At 41.0% G+C, this 24,352-nt stretch overlaps 1 protein-coding gene and 1 pseudogene across 4 annotated transcripts in view; one reads left to right on the top strand and one right to left on the bottom strand.

Moving 5' to 3' along the window:
• Positions 1–24,352, bottom strand: part of CDK13 (cyclin dependent kinase 13) — a 130,712-nt gene extending 106,360 nt beyond the window's left edge. For all 4 annotated transcript variants that reach the window (XM_018046992.1, XM_018046994.1, XM_018046993.1 and 1 more), the window contains exon 1: positions 22,519–24,352. In XM_018046992.1, coding sequence (XP_017902481.1) covers positions 22,519–23,732 — 1,214 coding nt within the window. In that variant the 5' untranslated portion in view covers positions 23,733–24,352. The remainder of the gene's footprint in view (positions 1–22,518) is intronic.
• On the top strand, positions 15,587–17,105 carry LOC102189649 (annotated as a pseudogene).

Raw genomic sequence — 24,352 nt, 5'->3', positions numbered from 1 at the left:
TATTTGCCTTTGAAGACCCTACACAGCCAGCTTTTCAGTTAACCTGGACAGTTTTGCCCCAGGGATTTCGTGACAGTCCTCACTTATTTGGACAAAGTTTGTCACGGGATCTACAAAACTTTAATAGCTCTGAAGTGGTGGTGTTACAATATGTAGATGATATTTTGCTCTGTGCTGAAACAGAGAAAGCTTGTTCACGAGCCTCAGAAGATTTCTTAAGCTTTCTGGCAGGCTGTGGTTACAAGGCATCAAGAGAAAAGGCTCAGCTTTGTCAACAATCTGTTAGATATCTGGGCCTAGTCATACGGAAGGGACTAGGGCCATAGGCCCTGAGAGAATTAAACCTATACTAAATCATCCCCTACCTATGACTTTAAAACAAGGATTTTGGGGAATCAAAAATTTGGATTCCGGGTTATGGGGAACTTGCCCGGCCTTTATATAAACTTACAGCTGAAACTCAACAGGCCCAAACTGACAAACTGATTTGGTCTCCAGAAACTCAAAAGGCTTTTAAGGTTCTTCACCCTGCTCTCCTGCAAGCTCCAGCTCTGAGCTTGCCCACAGGGTCAGAATTTAATTCGTTTGTCACTGAAAGGAAAGGTATGGCCTTGGGATTTTTGACACAATCCCAAGGGCCTCACCAGCAACCTATTGCTTATCTAAGCAGAGAATTAGATGTAATTTCACGTGGGTGGCCCCACTGCCTAAGAGTAACTGGGGCAGCGGCTTTATTAGCACCTGAAGCTTTAAAAATAATTAAAGGATGAAACCTTACTGTACTGACTTCTAATGATGTGAGTGGAATCTTAAATTCTAAGGTTAATATTTGGATGACAGACAGTAGGCTTCTTAAATATCAGTCATTGTTGTTAGAAGGACCAGTAACTAAGCTTAAAGTTTGTGGAAATTTAAATCCTGCCACGTTCCTTCCTGAGAAGGAAAATGAAACACCTGATCACGATTGTTCTCAATTCCTAACTTTAAACTATGCAGCTCGGGAAGATCTAATGGATACCCCATTAGACAACCCTGACCTGGAAATATTTACAGATAGCAGTTCTTTTGTTCAGGATGGAAAGCGTAAAGCAGGTTATGCCCTGGTGACTGCTGAACAGGTTTTGTAAGCAAAATCTCTCCCCTTCTGGATTACAACAAAGTGGGTAGCATCCTGGAGAGGACTGGGAAATTGATTTTACTCATATGCAATAAACTAATGGATATTCTTGCTTACAAGTTTGGGTAGATACTTTTACTTCAAAGAGTATGGCCCATAAACAAAAGCAGCAGCATCCTGATCCAGGGAGCTTATCAGAAATGCTGTGTCTCAGACTCCAACCCAGACCTTCCGATTCAGAATCTGCATTTCAACAGAATTCCCATTACATTTTGAGATGTACTATGCTAGGCTCCTCAAAGGCTACGCTATTACTTGTGACTTCAACCCTTTGCTGTCTATTTACTATCTCCTCTCAGGAAATAAAAAACTCAAGACTCTTTGATCTTTAAAAACAGACAAGAAAAAATAAGCGAACAATAGTACCTTGATATTGTATCTTTATCTCTCCTTCAAATTATAGGCAAATTCTAATCTGCCCCCATATACTCAAGTCACTATAATCTGACTTATATATCCTCATTGAAACTATTGAGGTGACCAATGACCTACTTCTGGAGGAAAAATAAAGGGAGAAAGAAAGAAATGTCAACATCTATGATGACAACGCTGACTACACCCTTTAAAAAAAACTTCTAACCACTTTTAATACCTTTTTTTTCCTGATTGTTTTTTTCACTTCTATGGCTGTCTCTCAATGCTCCTTAAGGTTCCTCTTCACTTACCTATTCTCCCATGATTATTTAATTTATATTTATATATGGCTTCCTTTGTGGCTCAGCTGGTAAAGAATCCACCTGCAATGTGGGAGACCTGGGTTTGATCCCTGGATTGGGAAGATCCCCGGGAGAAGGGAATAGCTACCCACTCCAGTATTCTGGCCTGGAGAATTCCACGGACTATACAGTCCATGGGGTTGCAAAGAGTCGGACAAGACAGCGTGATTTTCCTTATTCACTATGTAAGGCTTAAATCATCATCTAAATGTTGATCAACCCCCAAGTCATCCTTTGCCCCTCCCAATTATCTTACATGCACCTCTGACACAATACAGCTGAAACTATTAGCCGACCTCTCCAAATCCACCCACTTTCCCCTTAAATATACTCTATCCTCATGCAATGGTATCCACTGAAGTAGCAGAAATCTGGAAGTCATTCCATATTCCACCTGATCCTTTCCTCCCTTCTCCTATAACCAACTGATTTTCAAGTCCTGCCAATTCTACATCTTAAGCAGGTCTCCAGTTTTCCAGGCTCTCTATTCCCTCAGCTACTATTTCACATGAAGAGGTCCTACATCATCTTTTACTTGGTCCAATGTAATAGAAGTTCCCCACCTCAAATCTTTACCTTTTCTAATTTACTATTCACGCTGCCACCTGAATCTTTCAGTTTCTCTCTGACAAAACTCTTCACAGCCTTGCACTGCACACAAAACCTCATCCAGCCATCCCAGAACACATAAAGTGCCAGAATGTTTCTTCATATACCTCTCTTTATCAATTTTATCTGCTACGAAAAGGGATACTTTATGTCCTAGCACTAATATCTACCTCTATGAAGCCTTCCCTTATTATGCCAAGCAGCTGGCATAGCTCCTTGAACTATGATCCTGCAACACTTTATTCACATTTAATTAAAATTATAATAATTAATCTGTCTTCTCCAACTAACCTGAGATCACTGAATTTTCATAGCCCTAACCAGCACAGACCTGGCAAAGGCAGATGCTCAATAAATATTTACTGGTAGCGTTCCTGTTGAATGGAATTCACTTTCCTTAACCTAGTATTAAAACGTTACATAATCTGTCTGGTCCTAACCTTTCCTTCTGAATTTGCCTAAGGCTCCATGCCTTTACTCCCACAGGCTGACCTACTGAGATTATCCTCTTCCCCTCCATCTTCTATTGAAACCATACCCATCTTTCCAGGGCTAGTTCAAGAGTCCTTTGTTCTTCATAAAGCCAAGTCCAAGAAAAAAGAAAGCTCTCCCTTCTTTGAGTCCCTACACCACCTTATCTGCATCCTTAAAATCTCCATCATTCTCAACATTGTATTTCAGATATTATTATATTACTACTAGACTACATCCTCTTTTAAGGAGCAAACACCAAATGTAATTCATTTCAGTGTCACTCCATAGCCCTTAGCAAAACACACAGACAGTGGCCTTTCATTAAATAAACAAGCACACCACACTGAACCAAACAGTTTACAAAATACCTCTATAGGCATTTTTCGTTTGACTTGCTCTTTATATTAACCAAGGCATAGAGAAAGCAGATGGAAGAACTGAGTAGAGTTAATACTCAAGAGCAAGTCTTCCAGTTCAAAGGCAGGCATTATTTATTGCTACCACACCATACTACATCTTTCTCCTCCATTTATTTCTTATATGTCTTTAAGGGTCCAGCCACACAAGCCTCTTTCCCAAGTCTTCAAAAGGTCACACTTTGCAACCTAATGTCCATCAACAGATGAACTGATAAAGAAGATAAGATATCTACAACAGATTACTCAGCCATAAAAAAGAATGAAATAATGCCATCTGCAGTAACATGGATGGACCTAGAGATGATCATACTAGTAAGTCAGAAAGAGAAAGACAAATACCATGTGATATCACTTATATGTGGAATCTAAAAGAAATGATACAAATTAACTTATTTACAACACAGACCCACAGACACTAAAAACAAACTTATGATTACCAAAGGAAAAAAGGAGAGGAGGGGATAAATTGGGAGTTCAGGATTAACAGATACACACTACTATATTTAAAACAGATAAACAGTAAGGACCTAGTGCATATCACAGGGAACTATCTTCAATATCTTATAATAAGCTATAATGGAAAAGAATCTGAAAAATAGTTATATGTAATATAGATGTATGACTGATTTTACTGCACACCTGAAATTAATTAATCTATTTACATTGTTATATATTTGGAAGGAAATGGAAGTGAAAATAAAATGGTAAATAAACTGTACTTAATTTTTTTTAATATGAAGAAAAAAAGGCCATGCTTCTTGACTTGATACCTTAAAATATAATTTTTTATCTTCTTGGATGCTTAGATCATCACATAACTGACTCTTGTCAACTGCTGCTGCTGCTAAGTCACTTCAGTCGTGTCCGACTCTGTGCGACCCCATAAACGGCAGCCTACCAGGCTCCTCCATCCCTGGGATTCTCCTGGCAAGAACACTGGAGTGGGTTGCCATTTCCTTCTCCAGTGCAGGAAAGTGAAAGGTGAAGTTGCTCAGTCATGTCTGACTGTTCGCAACCCATGGACTGCAGCCTACCAGGCTCCTCCATCCACGGGATGTTCCAGGCAAGAGTACTGGAGTGGGATGCCATTGCCTAGGTCTCCATTTAACTGTCAACTTCATAGTGAGGCTTTCCCTCATCAGAAAGATAAGTTTGTACATATACAGCCCTCTCCTCAACCAATGTCTCGTTTACCACTACAGCCCCAATGCCTAAATCTATGTCTGGCATATAGTAAGAGATCAAAAGACATTTACTGAATTGATAAATAAAGTTAAGAACAAGTCATCTACTTCTCTGTCTGCAAATATTAATACTAAAGAATGCTTTGGGTAACAGATATCCAGCTAGTCAACTAATGGGCATAGGTCTACTGATAAAATTCTACTTTAAGAAGATTTAGGAGACAGAATCACATTTAGTTAATTAGCTTATTCAGGTAAACGCTGAGATTAATTTATTCTTTATTAACAACCAAACATTTTGCATTAATTACCTCATGAGGATTTAGTGAACAAAACTACTTTTTTTAATGTAAAAACTGTGTTTGCTCCTCTTTTTAATAACTAGAGGGTCTTCTTAATTAATTCAGTCACAGAAAAAATACAAATGGTCACTTAAAATTTTTAAATGCTCTCTCCTCTCTGGTAACCAGAAAAAGGCAAAATAAAACATTGATAATAAATTTACATCCATCAGGATGGCAAAAACAGAAATCCTGAAAATATCAAGTAGTCACCAGAATACAAAGAAACAGTCACTCATAAATTATCAGAGAAAATACAAAACTGCTTACTAAGACTTTTTAAAAAAAGCAATTTGGTAGTATCTATCAAATGCTTTGGAACTGTAACTCCACTTTAAGAACATATGCTACAAAAACATTTCCAAATGTGTCAAAAGTTATCCCTAGCATATACTTTGAAGGACTATTTGTAAATCAAAAATAATGAAAAAAATGGCTTAGTGCCCAACAGGTGATGGTTATATAAAGCTGATAAATTTCCTTATGGAATTCTATGTAGTTTTGCAAACATCTTCACATAATACTGTTTAAAAAACAGTAAAGAACATTTATGGCATAAAAAAATCTTTAATGTTTATGAATACATATGTTTATATGTAAGCCTGTATGCAAAAAAAGGATGTACACCAATCTATTTACATTGTTATATATTTGGAAGGAAATGGAAATGAAAAGGACATAAAGGGTAGCTTTCACATCTTGCTATGCCTCCATGCTGTTTTCAAGTATTACATATGCAAATACCGAAAAAAGTGTAGGTTAAAAAAAGTCACACCACTTCACTGTAGAAAACTGAAAATTACAGAAAGATTTAAGGATAAACACCAACAGAAAAGTTTAAAGATGAACACTACCAGAAATTACTACAAACCAAAATATGTGGTATTTTACATTGTTTTTTACATTGTCACTTTCCTCAATAAAAACAAAAGAAGTTGTACTATTTACTCCAGTACACCAACTACTTAACTTTACAGACTGAAATTCAGAAAATTATGTGTGCTTAAGCAACAGTTAGAACTGGACATGGAACAACAGACTGGCTCCAAATAGGAAAAGGGGTATGTCAAGGCTGTATATTGTTATCCTGCTATTTAACTTATATGCAGAGTACATCATGAGAAAAGCTGGGCTGGAGGAAGCACAAGCTGGAATCAAGATTGCCGGGAGGAATATCAATAACCTCAGATATGCAGATGACACCACCCTTATGGCAGAAAGTGAAGAGGAACTCAAAAGCCTCTTGATGAAAGTGAAAGAGGAGAATGAAAAAGTTGGCTTAAAGCTCAACATTCAGAAAATGAAGATCACGGCATCTGGTCCCATCACTTCATGGCAAATATATGGGAAACAGTGGAAACAGTGTTAGACTTTATTTTGGGGGCCTCCAAAATCACTGCAGATGGTGACTGCAGCCATGAAATTAAAATACACTTACTCCTTGGAAGGAAAGTTATGACCAATCTAGATAGCATATTCAAAAGCAGAGACATTACTTTGTCAACAAAGGTCCAGTCAAGGCTATGATTTTTTCAGTGCTCATGTATAGGTAGGAGAGTTGGACTGTGAAGAAAGCTGAGTGCTGAAGAATTGATGCTTTTGAACTGTGGTGTTGGAGAAGACTCTTGAGAGTCCCTTGGACTGCAAGGAGATCCAACCAGTCCATCTTAAAGGAGATCAGTCCTGGGTGTTCACTGGAAGGACTGATGCTGAAGCTGAAACTCTAGTACTTTGGCCACCTCATGCGAAGAGTTGACTCATTGGAAAAGACCCTGATGCTGGGAGGGATTGGGGGCAGGAGGAGAAGGGGACGACAGAGGATGAGATGGCTGGATGGCATCACCGACTCAATGGACATGAGTCTGGGTAAACTCCGGGAGTTGGTGATGGACAGGGAGGCCTGGCGTGCTGCGATTCATGGGGTCACAAAGAGTTGGACACGACTGAGAGACTGAACTGAACTGAAGTAACACTAGGGCTTCCGTGGTGGCTCAGCTGGTAAAGCATCCACCTGCAATGGTGGAAACCTGGGTCCAATCTCTGGGTTGGGAAGATCCCCTGGAGAAGGGAATGGCTACCCACTCTAGTATCCTGCCTGGAGAATTCCATGAACTGTACAGTCCACAGAGTCGCAAAGAGTTGGGAATGACAGCAACTTCCACTTCCAGTTTCAAGTAACAGTAACTAAAGGAAATGTTGATAATAATCAAGGCATATATCGTCCATAACAAACATTTTTCAAATGATTTTGGGGCACTATATATGAAGAAACTGATATGACCAATCATTACAGACAAAGTAGGAGATTTTCCTCTTCTTCTAGCCCATAGGACAATAGTGATAATTATACAGGCTTGGTATATGGGACACCCAAAGCCTTTGGAATTTTTTCACACCAAAAATGAGACTCTGAGAGAAACAACTTTAATCAAAAGATAAAACAGACATTAATGAAAAATTTAGTGCTAAAATCATTCTGTGGAGAAAGACTGCATACTTTCCCTAAATGATCAGGAACAAAGTAAGGAAGTCCAATTTCACCTCTTCTAATAAACACTGCACTTGAAATTCTAACCACTACAATTAAGCAAGAAAAAGAACTAGAGTAGGGGTAAAAAAGAAGTAAAGTGAAAGTGAAGAAGCTCAGCTGTGTCCAATTCTTTGTGACCCCATAGACTATAGCCTATCACACTCCTCCGTCCATGGGATTTTCCAGGCAAGAGTACTGGAGTATCTTCAGATAGGATAACACACTTTGTATATAAAATACCCTACGGCTACTGCTAAGTCACTTCAGTCGTGTCCGACTCTGTGCGACCCCACAGACAGAAGCCCACCAGCCTCCCCTGTCCCTGGGATTCTCAAGGCAAGAACACTGGAGTGGGTTGCCATATCCTTCTCCATAAAATACCCTAAGGAAATCACTAAAAAATTATTAGAACAAACAAACAAGTCAGCAAGATGTACGATACATTATCAATACAGAAAGATCTACTGTTAAGGAATTCCCTGGCAGTCCAGTGGTTAGGAGTCAGCACTTTCACTGCCAAGGCCCAAAATTCAATCCCTGGTTGAGGAACCAAGATCCCTCAATCCATGGAGAGTAGCCCCCCTGGAAAAAAAATCTACGTTAGTTTTACTCAGCAGCAATGGACAAGCAAAATCTACTTTAAAAATAAGGTCCTAATGTATAGCAAAGGGAACTATACTCAACACTCTATGATAAATCATAATGAAAATATGAAAAAGCATGTATACATATAAATCCAAGTCACTCTGCTGTACAGCAAAAATTAACATGGCATTGCAAATCAACTATACTTCAATAAAAGTTTTTTAAATTTACAGAAAAAATTAACTTACAAAATCAATTCCCATTACAATAGCCTTAAAAGAAAAATCTAGGAATAAATTTGGCAAAAAAAGGTGCAAGGATTGTACCTAAAAACTTAAAACACCATTGAAATTAAGGAAAATCTAAATAAATGGAAGGACATTCCATGTTCAGGTATTAGATGACTTAACATTATTAGCTGACTCAACATTATTAAGAATATTGGTAATATTCCCAAACTAATCTTCAAATTCAATGCAATTCCTATAAAAACCCTTAACTTTCTTTTTTATTCAAATTGACAAGCTGATCGATCCTAAAACCCATGTGGAAATGCAAAGGATCTCTCCACCACCCTCCCCTACTCCCCAAAAAACACAATCATACTTTCTGATTTCAAAAATTACTGCAAAGTTAGGATAATCCAGAGAAGGCAATGGCAACCCACTCCAGTACTCTTGCCTGGAAAATACCATGGATGGAGGAGCCCGGTAGGGTGCAGTCCATGGGGTCGCACAGAGTCAGACACGACTGAAGCGACTTAGTAGCAGTAGCAGGATAATCCAGAGTGTGTTGTACTGGCACAAGGATGGACATGTAAATCAATGGAATGGAACTGAGATTCCAGAAAAGTAACTTAAACTAGATCAAAGACCAACATATAAGAACTGAAAGTATAAAAACCCTTTGAAGAAAATATAGGAGAAAATTTTGTGACTTTCAATTAGGAAATGCCTTCTTAGATGACACCAAAGCACAAGCAACAAAAGGAAAAATTAACTAGACTTCATCAAAATTTAAAACTTTTTGTGTTTAACAGACATCAGCAAAGTGATACAAATAGACATCAGCAAAGTGATACATAGGGAGAAAATATTTGCAAGTCACATATCTGTGCCATAAATTATTTAACTGCTCCCCTATTCAGAGTACTCAGGTTGTTCCAGTTTTTATGATGCAGGAATTATTCATTTTGTGAATATACTAAAGACCACTGACTGCAACATTTAAAACCAGCGTAAATTGTGCAATTACTTTAAAACTAGAAAAACTAGAAAAAATAAGTAACACTGAAATGCTTCATATTTTAAAAGTATATCTTCTTTCCCTATGTTCCTAACACAACACTAAAAGTTAAAAAAAAAAAAAGGTAGAAAACACATGGCTGACTTTTGCTGATTTGCTCAGGCAAACAAGTTCTAATCCACTGAGCATAACCCTGTCTTCATGTTTCACTGAATGATGTATTCAAATGTATTTTTGAAGAAAGAAAAAAGAAAGACAGGAGAACAGCATACGACAGGCTTGATACTTGACTTGCACAAAGGCACATAATTTTGATTAGTCTAGCTCTAGTCATCATGCATTTATTTCAAGGTCAATATTAGACCCTGTTAATAGCAAAATGTATTAACAGTTTTATATACAAGCAATTTCATCCTCTTATCAACCCCTTCTCCTCCTGCCCTCAGTCTTCCCCAGCATCAGGTCTCAATGAGGATGAGATGGTTGGATGGCATCATCAACTCCAATTTGGTGACGAGTTTCAGCAAACTCCGTGAGAAGGTGACGGACAGCAAAGTCTGGCATGTTGCAGCCCATGGGGGTCTCAAAGTCAGACACAACTGAGCAACTGAACACCAACAATACAAGCAATGGATAAAGACAGGAATACTCCCAAATTAATCTCTGGATTCAATGCAATCCTAGGAAATTTTATTCAATTCTGAAATGCTGGATATTTTGTAATTCAAATCAATCTAAAATTATTTGTCAAGTATTTATCACCTATAGATACACACAGGTGACAAATGCTTAAGAGACAGTAAGATTAAAAAAGAACTTCATGGAACTTAAAATCCAGTGGCTGAAGTAAAAACAATTATGAAAATTCTCATCAAACTATGTGAGCTAGAAATGAAATAGGTACGGGGGGGTGGGGGGGCGGGTGGAGTATTTACATAATTCTATACCTAGCAAAAACATCTTTTGCAATGGAGACTTTTTCAAACAGATAAAACAGCAGACCTACATTAAAAGAAATGTTCAAAACCATCCCTCTGGCTACAGAAAAATATCATATTAAAATCTGGGTCTATACAAAGGAAAGAGAAATGTTTGAAAAGGTATACATATAAGGGTTTCTCTGGTGGCTCAGTGGTAAAGAATCTGCCTGCCAAGGCATGAGAATGCACTGAACACAGGTCCACTTTCTAATGTGGGAGGATCCCACATGCCCCAGAGCAGCTAATAAGCCCATGTGCTACAACTACTGAGCCTATGCTCTGGAGCCTGGGAGCCTCAATAAGAGAGGCCACTGCAATGAGAAGCCGGCACACCACAACTAGAGAGAAGCCCCTGCTCATCTCAACTAGAGAGAGACCTACACAGCAATGGAGACATAGCACAGCCAGAAATAAAATCAGTGAGAAATTTTTTAAAAAGAAAAGGTATATATAAAGTAGGTAAGTAACTTTTCTCATTTTACATTTCCTGTCTACTTATAACATATGTTAAGTTATACACGTGTAGAAATAAAACATGACAAGAACAGCACAAAAGACAAGAAAATGGAGATATGCTCCTATAATGTTATATTATACATGAAAGTAGACTGTGACAAATTAAAAATATATTACAAAGCCAAGGATACATATATTCAGTATCTCATAATAATCTATAATGAAAAAGGATATATATACATGGAGAAGGAAACGGCACCCCACTCCAGTACTCTTGCATGGAAAATCCCATGGACAGAGGAGCCTGGTAGGCTGCAGTCCATGGGGTCGCAAAGAGTCGGATATGACTGAGCAAGAATATATATATAAATAACCGAATCACTCTGCTATACACCAGAAACTAACACAACACCATCAATCAACTATATTTCAATTAAAAAAAACTCGAGGAGAAAACCTGTGAACATGAGTTAGGCAGTTTGAGGACAAGATGGGAAGACAAAGAACAGAAATCATAAAAGAAAAAAACTGCCAAGTGGGATTCCATAAAAATTAAAAATTTCTGCTCTTTGAAATTACTGTTAAGAAAAGGTGAGCCACAGACTGGCTCATCTTTATAAGAAACGTTATCTGATAAAGAGTTTGTACCCAGGATATGTACAGAACTCACACAACTCAGTAAGACAAGCAATTCAATTCACAAAGAATATGGACAAAACATTTTAAGACACTTCACGGAAGACACGAAGAGCAACTAGAAAGAAGCTCAACATTACTAGTCATTATGGAAGCTGTAAATAAAACCACAATGATATACCACTATGTATCAACTAGAACAGCTAAAATCAAAGACAAAAGCTGAAGTCTCGGTAAGAATGCAAAGTACCTGGAATGCTCAAACATGGCCAACTAGAATGCAAAATAGTACACCCATTTTGGAAAACAGGCTGGCATTTTCTTATCAAGTCAAACATTCACTTAACCATACAACACAACAATCCCATCCTTAATTTGCTCACCAAAAAAAAAAAAAAAGTATATTCAAATGTTCACAGCAGCTTTGTTCACAACAGCCCCAAACTGGAAACAATTCAATAGTTTATCAACTGGGTAGCAGGATAAGCAAACTATGGTATATTCGTATGTGGAATATTACTCAGCAACAAAAAGGAACAGACCACTAGAACATACAACATCATCAGTGAATCTCAAAAGCGTGCTAAGTAAAAGACAGACATCAAAAATTACATACCATATAATTCCATTCATATGACATCAAGAAAGGTAAAACTAATGTGACAGAAAGTAAATTAGTGGTTGCCAAGGACCACAGGCAGAAGCAGAGGATGGATCGCAAAGAGGCATAGGGAACTTTCTGATGCAACAGGAATGTTCCAGCTATCATGATTGTGATGACTATTACACAGGTGTGTGTGTGTGTGTGTGTGTGTGTGTGTATATATATATATATGCCAAAACCCATTTAACTATACACTTAAAACTGGTGAATTATACTATATGTAAAGTTATACTTCAATAAAACTGAATTTTAAAAAATGAATAAATAAAACATGTCCAATATACCTGGGGTTAGGTGGGAGAATTTTATTTAATGTAAGCCTGGTTGTAGTAAGTATACATAAAAGTGATCTCAGAGAAAAAAGCATTAAGACAAAGCATTTTGGGATGAGATTAATGAAGGCTTCATAGAGAAGATGACACCCAAACTATGGTTGAAAGAATGGACAAGCAGGACTGGCCAAGGAAAGGTACAACATAAAGCAAGGTATAGGAGCTTACAACTTCATATTTTTAAAATAGTAAGGAGTGCAATTTGTATTTTCATCAGTATATACAGTGAAAAATAAGGCTATTTTGGATCTGTCTACAATGGAGAATCTTAAATACCCAATTATACCCAATTCATGACCCAGAGAGATATTATGGGGAGGGAGGTGGGAGAGGGGTTCATGTTTGGGAACGCATGTAAGAATTAAAGATTTTAAAATAAAAAAATAAAAATAAAAAAAATAAAAATAAAATAAAAATTTTTTTAAAAAGGAAAAAAAAAGAATTTGACTCTGTAAACATGTTTTATAGATAAATGACAGATTCAAAGTGGTATTTTAACATTAATTTGAATGCAGAAAACAGGAGGGACTCAAAAATGTAAAGCCCAAAAGCAAGCAGAATCAACAATAGGGACATGAGCTAAAGAGTTTCAAACTAAGTAAGAGCATACTAAAGATCATTACTTCTCAGGTGGCTTCCCAGGTAGCTCAGCGGGTAAAGAATTCATCTGCAATGCAGGAGACCAGGCAGGTGCAGGTTCAATCCCCAAGTCGGTAAGATCTCCTGGAGAAGGACACAGCAACCCACTCCAGTGTTGTTGCCTAGAGAATCCCATGGACAGAGGAGACTGGCAGGTGACAGCCCATAGGGTCAAAGAGGCAGACACACCTGAGGTGACTGAGCACACCACACACAGACCATCACAGAAGAGCCAATGAGAACCAGTGATTCATCAGAGCTCGGTAGAGAGAGGAGTTAAGTACTACTAAGGTCTTCCCCCAGGATGTTTGAGAGAAACTAATGCCACTTAAAACATGTATGCACACACAAATCAGAAACTTTAAAACTAAAAGCTATATAAAGAAGGTTAAAAGACTCACAAAAATATTAGTACCACAAAAAACACTTAGAATCTAATACAGAGAGCTCTTATAAATTAGAAAAATCAGGAAAATGAATCAAGAAATTAGAACATTCAATACATGAATGAAAATAAAGGCATCTTTACTAGACATTAAAGAAACACAAATGAAAAAAAAAAAAATAGTGGGACATCTGACAATTCCAAGTGATGGTATACAAAAGAAACAGGCACTCTCACATCATTGGGAAATATAAATTGATAAAAGTCTTCTAAAGGTCAATATGATAGTGTATCAAGCTTATAAGCCTATAAATTGACCCCAGTAATTTTATCCCTAGGAAATCCAATCTAGGAGAAATTATGAACAAATGTACACAAAAATTCTGTGATGCATCCACGATCATAGGGAAAAAAACAAAAAACTAAGAATCTAGCAAAATGGACTTGGACAAACAAGTTACGATATATCCATATAACAGAATACTAGAAGTCAATATAAAAATACATATGGAGTACAGGATACAAAATAGATTTATAGTATGTTATGTAAAATTTTATGTCCTTACAAATATATGCACAGAAGTCTAGCAAAATGTTCATCAAAATGTCATAGAGTGATCTCAGGTAGGTGGATTCAAAGGGACTTTTAAACACTTATACTTCTCTGTACTACCAAAATGTCTACATAAGCCTCTATTATTCTTTGCGGATATATAAAAAATAATAAAGAGCAATATCAGAAAAAGAAATGACTCCAAGAAAAGTGAAATAATTAATTAAACGGTGGACAAAGTTTGAAGTGTCAATAAAATGCCTCAGTGAAAGTTTCCCTATGCAATGAAAATGCAGAAACAGAAAAGGGGAGGCATGCAGCCCATTAACTACTTTCAGTTTTCAGTTCCTCTCACTACCTTTTTCATTTCCATTTATGTAAATTCCAATTTTTAGCCTAGACTTTGATCCTCTAACCTACATTTATTTTCCAAATACATTAAGAACACTAGATTCCATAATTTGCATGTGTAGAAATTCATGGAACAAAAATCACTGTGAACAATACCTCTGATTTTTCTAGCTTTTTCTATGATCCAACAGATGTTGGCAATCTGATTTCTGGTTCCTCTGCCTTTTCTAAATCCAGCTTCTACATCTGGAAGTTCTCGGATTCCTATACTATTGCAGCCTACCTTGAAGGATTTTGAGCAATATTTTGCTAGCGTGTGACATGAGTGCAACTGTGCAGGAGTTTGAACATTCTTTGGCACTGCCTTCTTTCAGACTGGAATGAAAAGTGACCTTTTCCAGAAGAGGAGTTAAAGAGCTTCTTGATGAAGGTGAAAGAGGAAGCTGCTTAAAACTCAACATTCAAACAATGAAGATCATGGCATCTGGTCCCATCACTTCGTGGCAAATAGATGGGGAAACAATGGAAACAGTGACAGACTTTATTTTCTTGGGCTCCAAAATCACTGTGGACAGTGACTGCAGCCATGAAATTAAGGCACTTGGTCCTTGAAAGAAAAACAGTGACACACCTAGACAGCATATTAAAAAGCAGAGACATTACTTTGCCAACAAAGGTCCATCTAGTCAAAGCGATGGTTTTTCCAGTAGTCATGTACAGATGTGAGAGATGGACAATAAAAAAGACTGAATGCCAAAGAAATGATGCCTTTGAACTGTGAGGCTAGAGAAGACTCTTGAGAGTCCTTCAGACTGCAAGGAGATCAAACCAGTCAATCCTAAAGGAAATCAATCCTGAATATTCATTGGAAGGACTGATGCTAAAGCTCCAATACTTTGACCACCTGATGTGAAGAGTCAATGCAGTGGAAAAGACCCTGTTGCTAGGAAAGATTGAAGGCAGGAGAAGGGGACTGAGGATGAGATGATTAGATGACACCACAGACTCAATGGACATGAGTTTGAGCAAGCTCCAGAAGTTGGTAAAGGACAGGTAAGCATGGTGTGCTGCAGTCCAGCAAAGGTAGCAAAGAGACGGACATGACTGAGCAACTAAACAAGAACTGATTTTTCTAGCAAATACTTTTGCTTCCAACATCCAGTTAAAAGTTTACAAATATCTACATATGAAACAAAGTCAACCAAAAACAAAAATAACAGCAAAAACTTAAGTGATATTCAGAAAGCATACAAAATAAAAAATGTAAATGACCAGCCCACCGGAGCCTGTTCGCGGGGATTGACCAGAGTCCGTGAATTCAACGCTCCGAGCCCGGTCCGGATGGCCCAGATCCCAGCTTTCTATCCTTTGAAAACACTAAATAATGTCCCTGCATCAGTTTTTACTGGAGCCAATCACCTGTCATGCCTGGAACAGGAATCGTACCCAGATAGCCCTTAGCCCCAATAATCACGAGGTCCACATCTTTAAGAAGAACGGGGGCCAGTGGGTGAAAGCCCATAAACTCAAGGAACACAATGGACACATCACAGGTATGGACTGGGCTCCCAAGAGTGACCGCATCGTCACTTGCGGGGCTGACCGCAACGCCTACGTCTGGAGTCAGAAGGATGGTGTCTGGAAGCCAACCCTGGTGATCCTGAGAATTAACCGGGCGGCCACTTTCGTCAAGTGGTCCCCGCTAGAGAACAAGTTTGCCGTGGGCAGCGGAGCACGACTCATCTCCGTCTGTTACTTCGAATCTGAAAATGACTGGTGGGTGAGCAAGCACATTAAAAAGCCCATCCGCTCCACGGTCCTCAGCTTGGATTGGCATCCCAACAACGTCTTGCTGGCCGCGGGATCCTGTGACTTCAAATGCAGTGTGTTCTACCTACATTAAAGAAGTGGATGAGAAGCCAGCCAGCACGCCCTGAGGCAGCAAGAAGCCTTTAGGTTTGCTGATGTCCGAGTTTGGGGGCAGCGGCACCGGCGGCTGGGTGCACGGGGTCAGCTTCTCAGCCAGCGGCAGCCGCCTGGCCTGGGTCAGCCACGACAGCACCGTGTCCGTTGCCGACGCCTCAAAAAGCGTGCAGGTCTCAACTCTGAAGACAGAGTTCCTGCCCCTTCTGAGTGTGTCGTTTGTCTCAGAGAACAGCGTCGTGGCTGCTGGCCATGATTGCTGCCCCATGCTCTTTAACTACGACGACCGCGGCTGCTTGACCTTCGTCTCCAAGCTGGACATCCCCAAACAGAGCATCCAGCGCAACCTGTCGGTCATGGAGCACTTCGGCAACATGGACAAGCCGGCCACGACCGAGGACCGCAACACGGCCCCGGAGACGCTGCACCAGAACAGCATTACTGAAGTGTATTTACGAGGTGGACAAGCAACATTGGCGCAAGTTTTGCACTACCGGCATCGACAGAGCCATGACTATTTGGGATTTCAAGACCTTAGAGTCTTCCATCCAGGGTCTTTGGATAATGTGAAGCTGAGCGAGCCTCCAGACCCAGCATGAGGGCGGACCGGCTGCGCCCGGGCAGCGCTCCCATTCGCACCGGGAGGGGAGACCGCCACGAAACACTGAAGATGCACATGGCGCACACCTCGTTGTGTGTTTTGTTTGAATATAATTGGTGAAAGTGTTGGGTTTTTTTTAAAGCAACAGTGATTTGGGTTTTGTTTGGGGGGTTGTTTTGTTTTGTTTTGCAATTTCATTCCATTCTTGACCAAAGCTTCTCTTTAAGTAGTTTATTATGGAACGCTGTCAACACTAACTTAAAGGAAGGGGTGAGGAGGTATGTAAATTGTCTGCTAAAAAAAAATTAAATAAAAATACTGAATATGTTAAAAAAAAAAAAGTAAATGACCTTAAACATTAACCAACATTAATTTTCAACAGGTTTTTCAGAAATAGCTATTAATTTTTCAGACTTAGGAAATGAAAGTTTGACATAAAGTCTATTCAGAAAATTTTCACCAAGAAAAACAGATCATTATCTTGATCACACAACAGAGTGCAAATATAAACACTAAGTCTGAACTTATTCTTTTGTGGGGGGGGTAGGGGAGGGCCCACACACATCCTGGCATGTGAAATCTTAGTTCTCCAACCAGGGATCTGAACACTAGCCCCAAGCACAGAGTCCTATACACTGAACTGCCAGGGAAGTCTCTGAATTCATTCTATTCACATTAAAAGTGACTCCTAGTATCCTTGACTCATTCCAATGAAGTAGAAGTTAAAAGAGGGAGGTTCTTAAATTCTTCACTTAAAAATCAAAACAATTACTTCCCCCATCCTGGAGTATATGTGAACCAAAACAGTAGGTTAAGTTTAGAGATACAAATGGCATCTGTGCAAAAGTTGATTTGCATTAATCTGTGGAGAAAAATATTTAAATTAATTCAACCACTAATAAATACATTTTGGAATTGGTCTTCTAAGAGATTGCAATCTAGTAGGGAAATGTAGTCAGACAAACAAATTTTTAAGAGCTTTCTCTACATTAAAGCTACAGCAAAGTACTATAAGGATATTAAAAAAAAGAAATTAACTTTTTCTGGATGAATGGAGGAAGGTCTCAGGATGGTGGAATTTGAGCTGGATTTTGAGCTGCAAAGGTGGAGGCAGAAAAGAGAAAGAAAGGGATTTCAAGCTAAAGGAACGGCAAAAGTAAAAATGTAGAGAAATAGAAGTGCCTCTAAAAGCAGAACTCTGGGAGAACAGGGCCAAACAGTAAAAGGCCTTAACTGACAATGCACTAGAAACTGTGGACTTAAATTAATGGAAGTGACACAACCTCACCAAAATTTTCAGAAAACTCTCCTGGATAAAGAATGAACTGGGAAGAAAAGAACGGATGAACAGGGAAGAAAAGAATAACAGGAAGGAAGTCTGATCACAAACAAGGGCCTGAACTAAGGCAATAATATCAGTGTTGAAAATGTGATACAGAATGAGTCGACATAAACGTCAGGTAAGGTCTGGTCAGAGAAGTTGCAAAACACAAGGCCATCTTGGGAACGAAAGGAGTGATTACAGGTTTAGAGATTTAAGACAGTTCACCTAAAATTCCATCCCTTCTGAGTGTTTCTGCATTCAACTAGCCTATCTTTTTAACACTTTTGAAAAGCATTCTAAGAACTCAATTCATCTATGGATACTCACGACATTTCTAGTAAGTACATATCAAATCAGTATTTTATGAGTAATACTGTTTTAAAAATTCTGGAATGTCTTCATTTATTTTTGAGCACTAGTTTTTAGGACAAAACACTAAATAATTTCACCACAGAGGTACCCTACAACATATGCAAGTGAATGCTAGTAAAGTCATTTAAATTTATGCCTATCTTTAGATCCTCAGGGTCTCATTATTCCATAATCGAGGCTTCTGCTGCTTCTTGGTGGAAGGGAACTTCCACAGGTTTGGAAAAGGAATCAATTACATATAGCAATTTATTGTACTGATTGCAACTGGTCTGACTTGAGTGACTTCAGACCAAGACATGCCATTGCAAAACAACCGTCAATAACTAAGTATTACTAGTGCCTCCAAGAAATGTTTTTAGCCTCCTAGTCATAAAACCTACAATTCAAAAGACAAAATTACCTGAAAGGACCTTTAGAAGAATCTGGGTTTTTTTGAAACTTTTTTTTAAATCCTCAAAATGCTGCGGAGATGGTCAGAAAACAGAAATTAACACACAAGTAACCAAACAGGGTAAATTTTAGCAAAACAGATCACCAAGTGAGGTGGTCAGCTCCCCTGAACCCCTATAGCACAATATCTATCAAGAGTTTATACTTCAGGATCAGCTCAGCATTTGAATCCAAGCTGACCTTGGAACAAATCACTTAACTTTATTTAGAGGTTCCATTTCCCAGTCTATCAACAAGAATGTTCCAACCACAACATGGGTTTTGGAGGTGAATGTATGTTAAGTATCGGTCAATGCCCCACACTCAGTAAAACCTAAATGTCAGTACCACTCTCTCATTCTACACAGCCCCTCTCTTCTGTTCACTTGCACATTTATTGTAAGGCCAATCAGCAGAATTATGTGACTTCTCACACCCCAAGTGTCAACTAGCAAAGAAAATACATAACCTGGTTATAAAGGAGAGAAAGAAAGGACTTTATGAAAAGCATGAGCAGCAGGGGGCTAAAGATTCATATGGAGGCAAAGAGCAGGTTGTCAATGGAAGTAGAAGTCAATGGAATAGAGGATTTATTCTAGGAATACAGAGAAAAACTTTCATTCCATGGTTTCAATACCATTTTAAAGGTGCATGTATTTCCTTGAAATATCTACACTGACAATTCATTAATATATAAGCTCCAAGAGTGCTACAAAATATCACTCTGCTATTTCCTATAGCAAAATACACAGTTGCTATTAAACTCTTTTAAGTATTCAGGCCCACAGTATTTCATATGCTCAGTAAACTCCATCATCCCTTCCTGTCCCCATTCAACAAGTAATAAGTCTACTGGTGCCAGATATTACGCTGAGCACTAGGAATACAATGGTAGGCAAGACAGGCTAATTGCCTTCATGGAGCTCACAATCCAACAGTCTATTCATTAAACAATGTGGGCCATCTACCATAATTACTTAAAACTTTCTGCATTAACATGGACAAGAGATCAATTAGTTGTTCCAAAACAGTAATAACACATTTGCTATATTTAAAAATCAAGCTTTTCAATCAACTGTTTTAACTATATATTCTGAATCCTATTTTCAAGTAGGACATTTGACAAACTAGGCATAATACAATGTGAAATCTAAAAACTGTATGAAAAATTAGGTTTTTGACCCAGGAAAAAAAACTCAGAAGACACAACTGTCTATATTTTGAAGAGACAGCATACATGCTTGCTCTGAACCATTCCAAAAAGCTAAACTCAAAGCAGTGAGCAGAAGTTTTGTGGAGGCAGATTTCTGGTTTCAATATGAAAAATTCCAACAATTCAAGCTATTCTATAAATATTCTACAATGTTATGTTTCTGCAATAGTCTATAATATTTCTATACTTTATAAACAATCTTTTTCCCCTTGAAAATGTTTTATTCAGATGTAATTTAAATACAGCAAAATTTACCAATTTTAAATACACACAAAACATAAATTTTTCATTTAATCCTTGAAATAATCCAAAAAAAACAAGTATTTCCCTGTTAAAGTTTAGGAAATGCAATCTCCCAGGGACTTGCTAAGAAACTGGGCAAACCAGGAGTAGAAGCTCCGAATCTAACAGAATAGGCTATCGCAAAAGTAATATATCATCTTCCCACCTCTAGATGTATACATGCACACAGTCAAAAGGCTAGCTGTCAGGAATGTTGCCAATGTATTCTAAAGCTTCTTTCAAATCCAGCCGTTTACAAACATGGGTGATCAGTACAGACACTATGAAAAGATTCTGTATGAATGATCCTCTAGAATGCCAGGCTCATAAGGGGAAGAAACTTGGCTTTCTTCATTGCTATATTTCAGTCCCTAAAACAGTTATCTGGCATATAATACATGCTCAATAAATACTTGCTAAATATAAAATAACACCCCTAACAACACATAAAGCTGCTCTGTAATAAATAGAAAATACACAGCACTATTAGATAATAAAGGACCTCACTGAAGTACCTAGCAACTAAAAAGTCTGATAAACACAAAATTCACTCTTAAACCTGCACCATACACTTAATATCTATCTAAAGCACTGAAACTTAGACCTGATCAGTCAAAAAAATATTTACCTGCAAAAAATATAAACATTTGGCAAACCTACCATATTTCATTTAAAGTAAAATATAAACTCTTACAAGATACAGAAGCTAGATATGGTGAAATTGAGTGTTCAATCTTGATATTCTCTGCTTAACACATCAACTAGCACTATAAGAGCGCTGCAACCCTACAAGAAGGAAGAGATTTATACAGCTGTTTTGGTTTAAAGGCAAACGCATCTCTACTGGAATCACATCTTTACAAACACTAGGCTGACGCTTCAAGAAGATCTACTTTTACAGGTACACACATTGTATTCAACATAACCACGCTCAGCAGCTGCTTGGCATTACTGAAAAGACCAACAGATTAAAAAAAAAAAAACGAGAACGACAAACATTTTCCAATACCCTAAACTATAAAGCCTAGAATTCCTACACACCTAAGGGAATTTAAGAACATGAAATATCCTCAAAAGTTACTTTCAATTTATTTTGCTTAAGATATAAATTTATATCAAGGCACACGCTGTTTTTGGAGAATAGTATTATATAACAGGTAAGGCATAACAGCTGCATAAAAGAATTACTCCAATTTCACTAGATCAAATTATACTTTCCAAAGATACTTGAACAAAAATCCTGACACTTAAAGGTCCAGTTAACTTTAATGTAAATAATTTAAATAACAGATAGTGTAATAGTGTAAGAAACGATCAGTACTAAGTCATTCACTCGGTCACTATACTGGATCACAGCATCTAGACTGTATTTAAATGACGTTATCAGCACCTGAGTGTCACACAAAACAATGAAACCACAATCTCGCCATTTTTTTCTTTCTAACACCAGGACGGAAGGTCAGGTGAAAAAACTATCCCACACAAGAACGTAACATTAGTATCTTCAGAATTTATAACCATGAGCTTTCACTTCAGCTGTTTCACATACTGAAACAACGAACTTTACAGAAAGGCTGCTTCTCCCATCGCTGTACTCCTCATATGCAACATATGCAACCCACACCTAACTTTGACATCAGCACCTGGTGCCGACTCTCCTTTACAATATTTACTCCCTAAGCCGCAACCCAGTCCTACGTCTCCAGCAATGAAACATCTTCTGAGAGCTTTCAAACTGTGACAAATCCAACCACCTCTCGGTTTACCCAAAGCAACTGGGCTGTAAAAGCTAAGAGCAGTTTAGAGAAATTTGTTAATATATTAATGCAACAAGTTTAAAACTTTGAACTCCTCCCCAGAACCCTTCCTTTCCAGAGCGAGGAGAAAGTCTGCTGGACCTGTCGCTTTGTCCCCTCCAAACCCCCCACCAGGGGTCCCGGGCGCGCGAAAGCGCCCCTCCCCACCGGAAGCCCCGATCGAGATGGGGTTTTTCGCCCCGCCCGCGGACCCGAATTTTGCGGAGTCTCATCACCTCCAGCCCAGTCTCCGGGCTCTGGCCTGCCCAGCCCATGACGGACGCTCAAGACGCCGAACTCACCTGATCACCGGGCTGTAGGGGCTCCGGGAGCGGCGCCAGCTGCTGCTGCTGTAGGGGCTGGGGGACACGTCGCCGCCGCGCTCGTAGGAGCTGTGACGGCTGTAGCTGGGGGAGCGGCGGCGGCTGTAGGGGCTCGGGGAGCGGGCCAGCCGCCGCGAGTAGGGGCTGCTGCCACCTCCCGCCGGACTGGGAGACTTGCGGTTCCGCAGGCCCTGCGAGGCCCGGTGAGACACCGGGCTGTCGTCCCGGCCTCCCAGCGGGCTCAGGGACCGCTGCCGCCGCCTGTAGGCCTTGGGCTCGGTCTTGTCCTCCCGGTAGGCCTTGGGCGGCTCCTTATAGGCAGAAGGCGGTTCTTTGGACGATTTAGTCCGGCTCCGATGGGCTTTCGGGTCTCGGTCCTTGCGGCTGCTGCTGCTGCTGGACGTGGCCGAGGCGCTTTTCCGCCGGCCGCCGCTGCTGCTGCTGCTACCGCTCTTGCCGGCCTCGGCCCGCTCCTCGCCGCCGTGGCCGTGGCGGCTGCGGGACTTGGAGGCCTCGCCGCCGCCGCGCTGCCCGTCCCGCCGCCGGTGCTCGCGGTGGCGATCCTTGCTGCGGCCGCTGCTGCTGCGGCGGTCCCGGCGGGGCCTGCGCTCCGACCCCTCCCCGCGACGCTGGGTGCCGGAGGAGGAGGCCGGACTCCCGCCGCTGCCCCCCGTTCCCCCGGCAGCCGTCGCCGCCGTTGCCGCGCTGGCCCCCCCCAGCAGCAGCCCCTGCTCGGACTGGGAGCTTACATCTTCGTACTCCACCAGCGGGGTCACACCCCCGCCGCTACTAGCACCGCCACCGCCGTCCTGCTGCGGCTGGGGCAGCGAGAAGACCCGACGCTTCTCCGCCTCCTGCCCGGCGCGGGGCCCGCGGCGCCGCTTCTGCCGCCCTCCTGCGCGCCTCTTGCCTCTCGCCAGCCGCTTGACCTCCAGAGGGGGGCCCGGGCTGAAGCAAGAGGAGGAGGCCGCGGCGGCGGCGGCTGCGGCGGCGGCCGTGCCGGGAGCAGCCAGGAAGAGCAGAGGCGGCGGGGGCGGCGGCGGTTGCAGGAGCTGCGGCTGCAGGAGCGGCAACAGCAGCGGCGGCTGCTGAGGGGACAGGAATCGCCTCCGTTTGCGGCGTTCCTCCAACTTCTTCTCCGCCCAGCTCAAGCCCCCGCCTCCCCCCAGCGCCGTGTCCGAGCTGCTCGGCATCGCCTAGAGCCCGCCGCAGAGCGCGGCGCGGGTGCGGCCTCCTCCCGGGTCAGATCCTGGCCATCTCCCCCGCCGGAAACGGGAACGGCGGCAGCAGCGGCGGAGGGACACCGAGCACCAGGGCCGTCCGGCAGAAGCGCCACGATAATCCGGATCGGGACTTGGGTCCCTGGGTTCCAGGTCACAGTGGGGTACGTAGCGGCCTCCGGGCCCGAGGGCAGCAGGAATCCCGGCGGTGGAGCCCCCGATCGCTCTCGTCGTCCTAGCTTCAGCCGCAAAAACACCAGATGCGCCGGGCGCTGACCTGCGGGGGAGTCCGGAGTCCTCCAAGTGCCCCCCAGGGGTGGGGGAGCGGCCTCGGCTGCGCTCTCGGCTCCGGCAGCGCAACGCGGAAGTACCACCTTCGTCGCCGCTTCACTTCATCGCGCCCTGACGTTGGGTGCGAGTTCAGGGGAGGGGAGTGGGCGAGACAACAACACGCCTCCGCCGCCTCCTCCTCCTCCTCAGCGTCGACGTCGTCCTCCTGTAGTGGCGGCGACACACGGCGGGCGCCTCGGAAGTGGCCTGGGCCTGACAACAACTCCCGGCCTAAGGCCTCGCGCACTCTGCTGCCCGCAGGG

Source organism: Capra hircus, chromosome 4, assembly GCF_001704415.2.
Source record: "Capra hircus breed San Clemente chromosome 4, ASM170441v1, whole genome shotgun sequence".
In the NCBI taxonomy this organism is placed as follows: Eukaryota; Metazoa; Chordata; class Mammalia; order Artiodactyla; family Bovidae; genus Capra; species Capra hircus.
The sequence above is the reverse complement of the archived record's forward strand: the minus strand, read 5'-3'. Positions and strand labels throughout refer to the sequence as shown.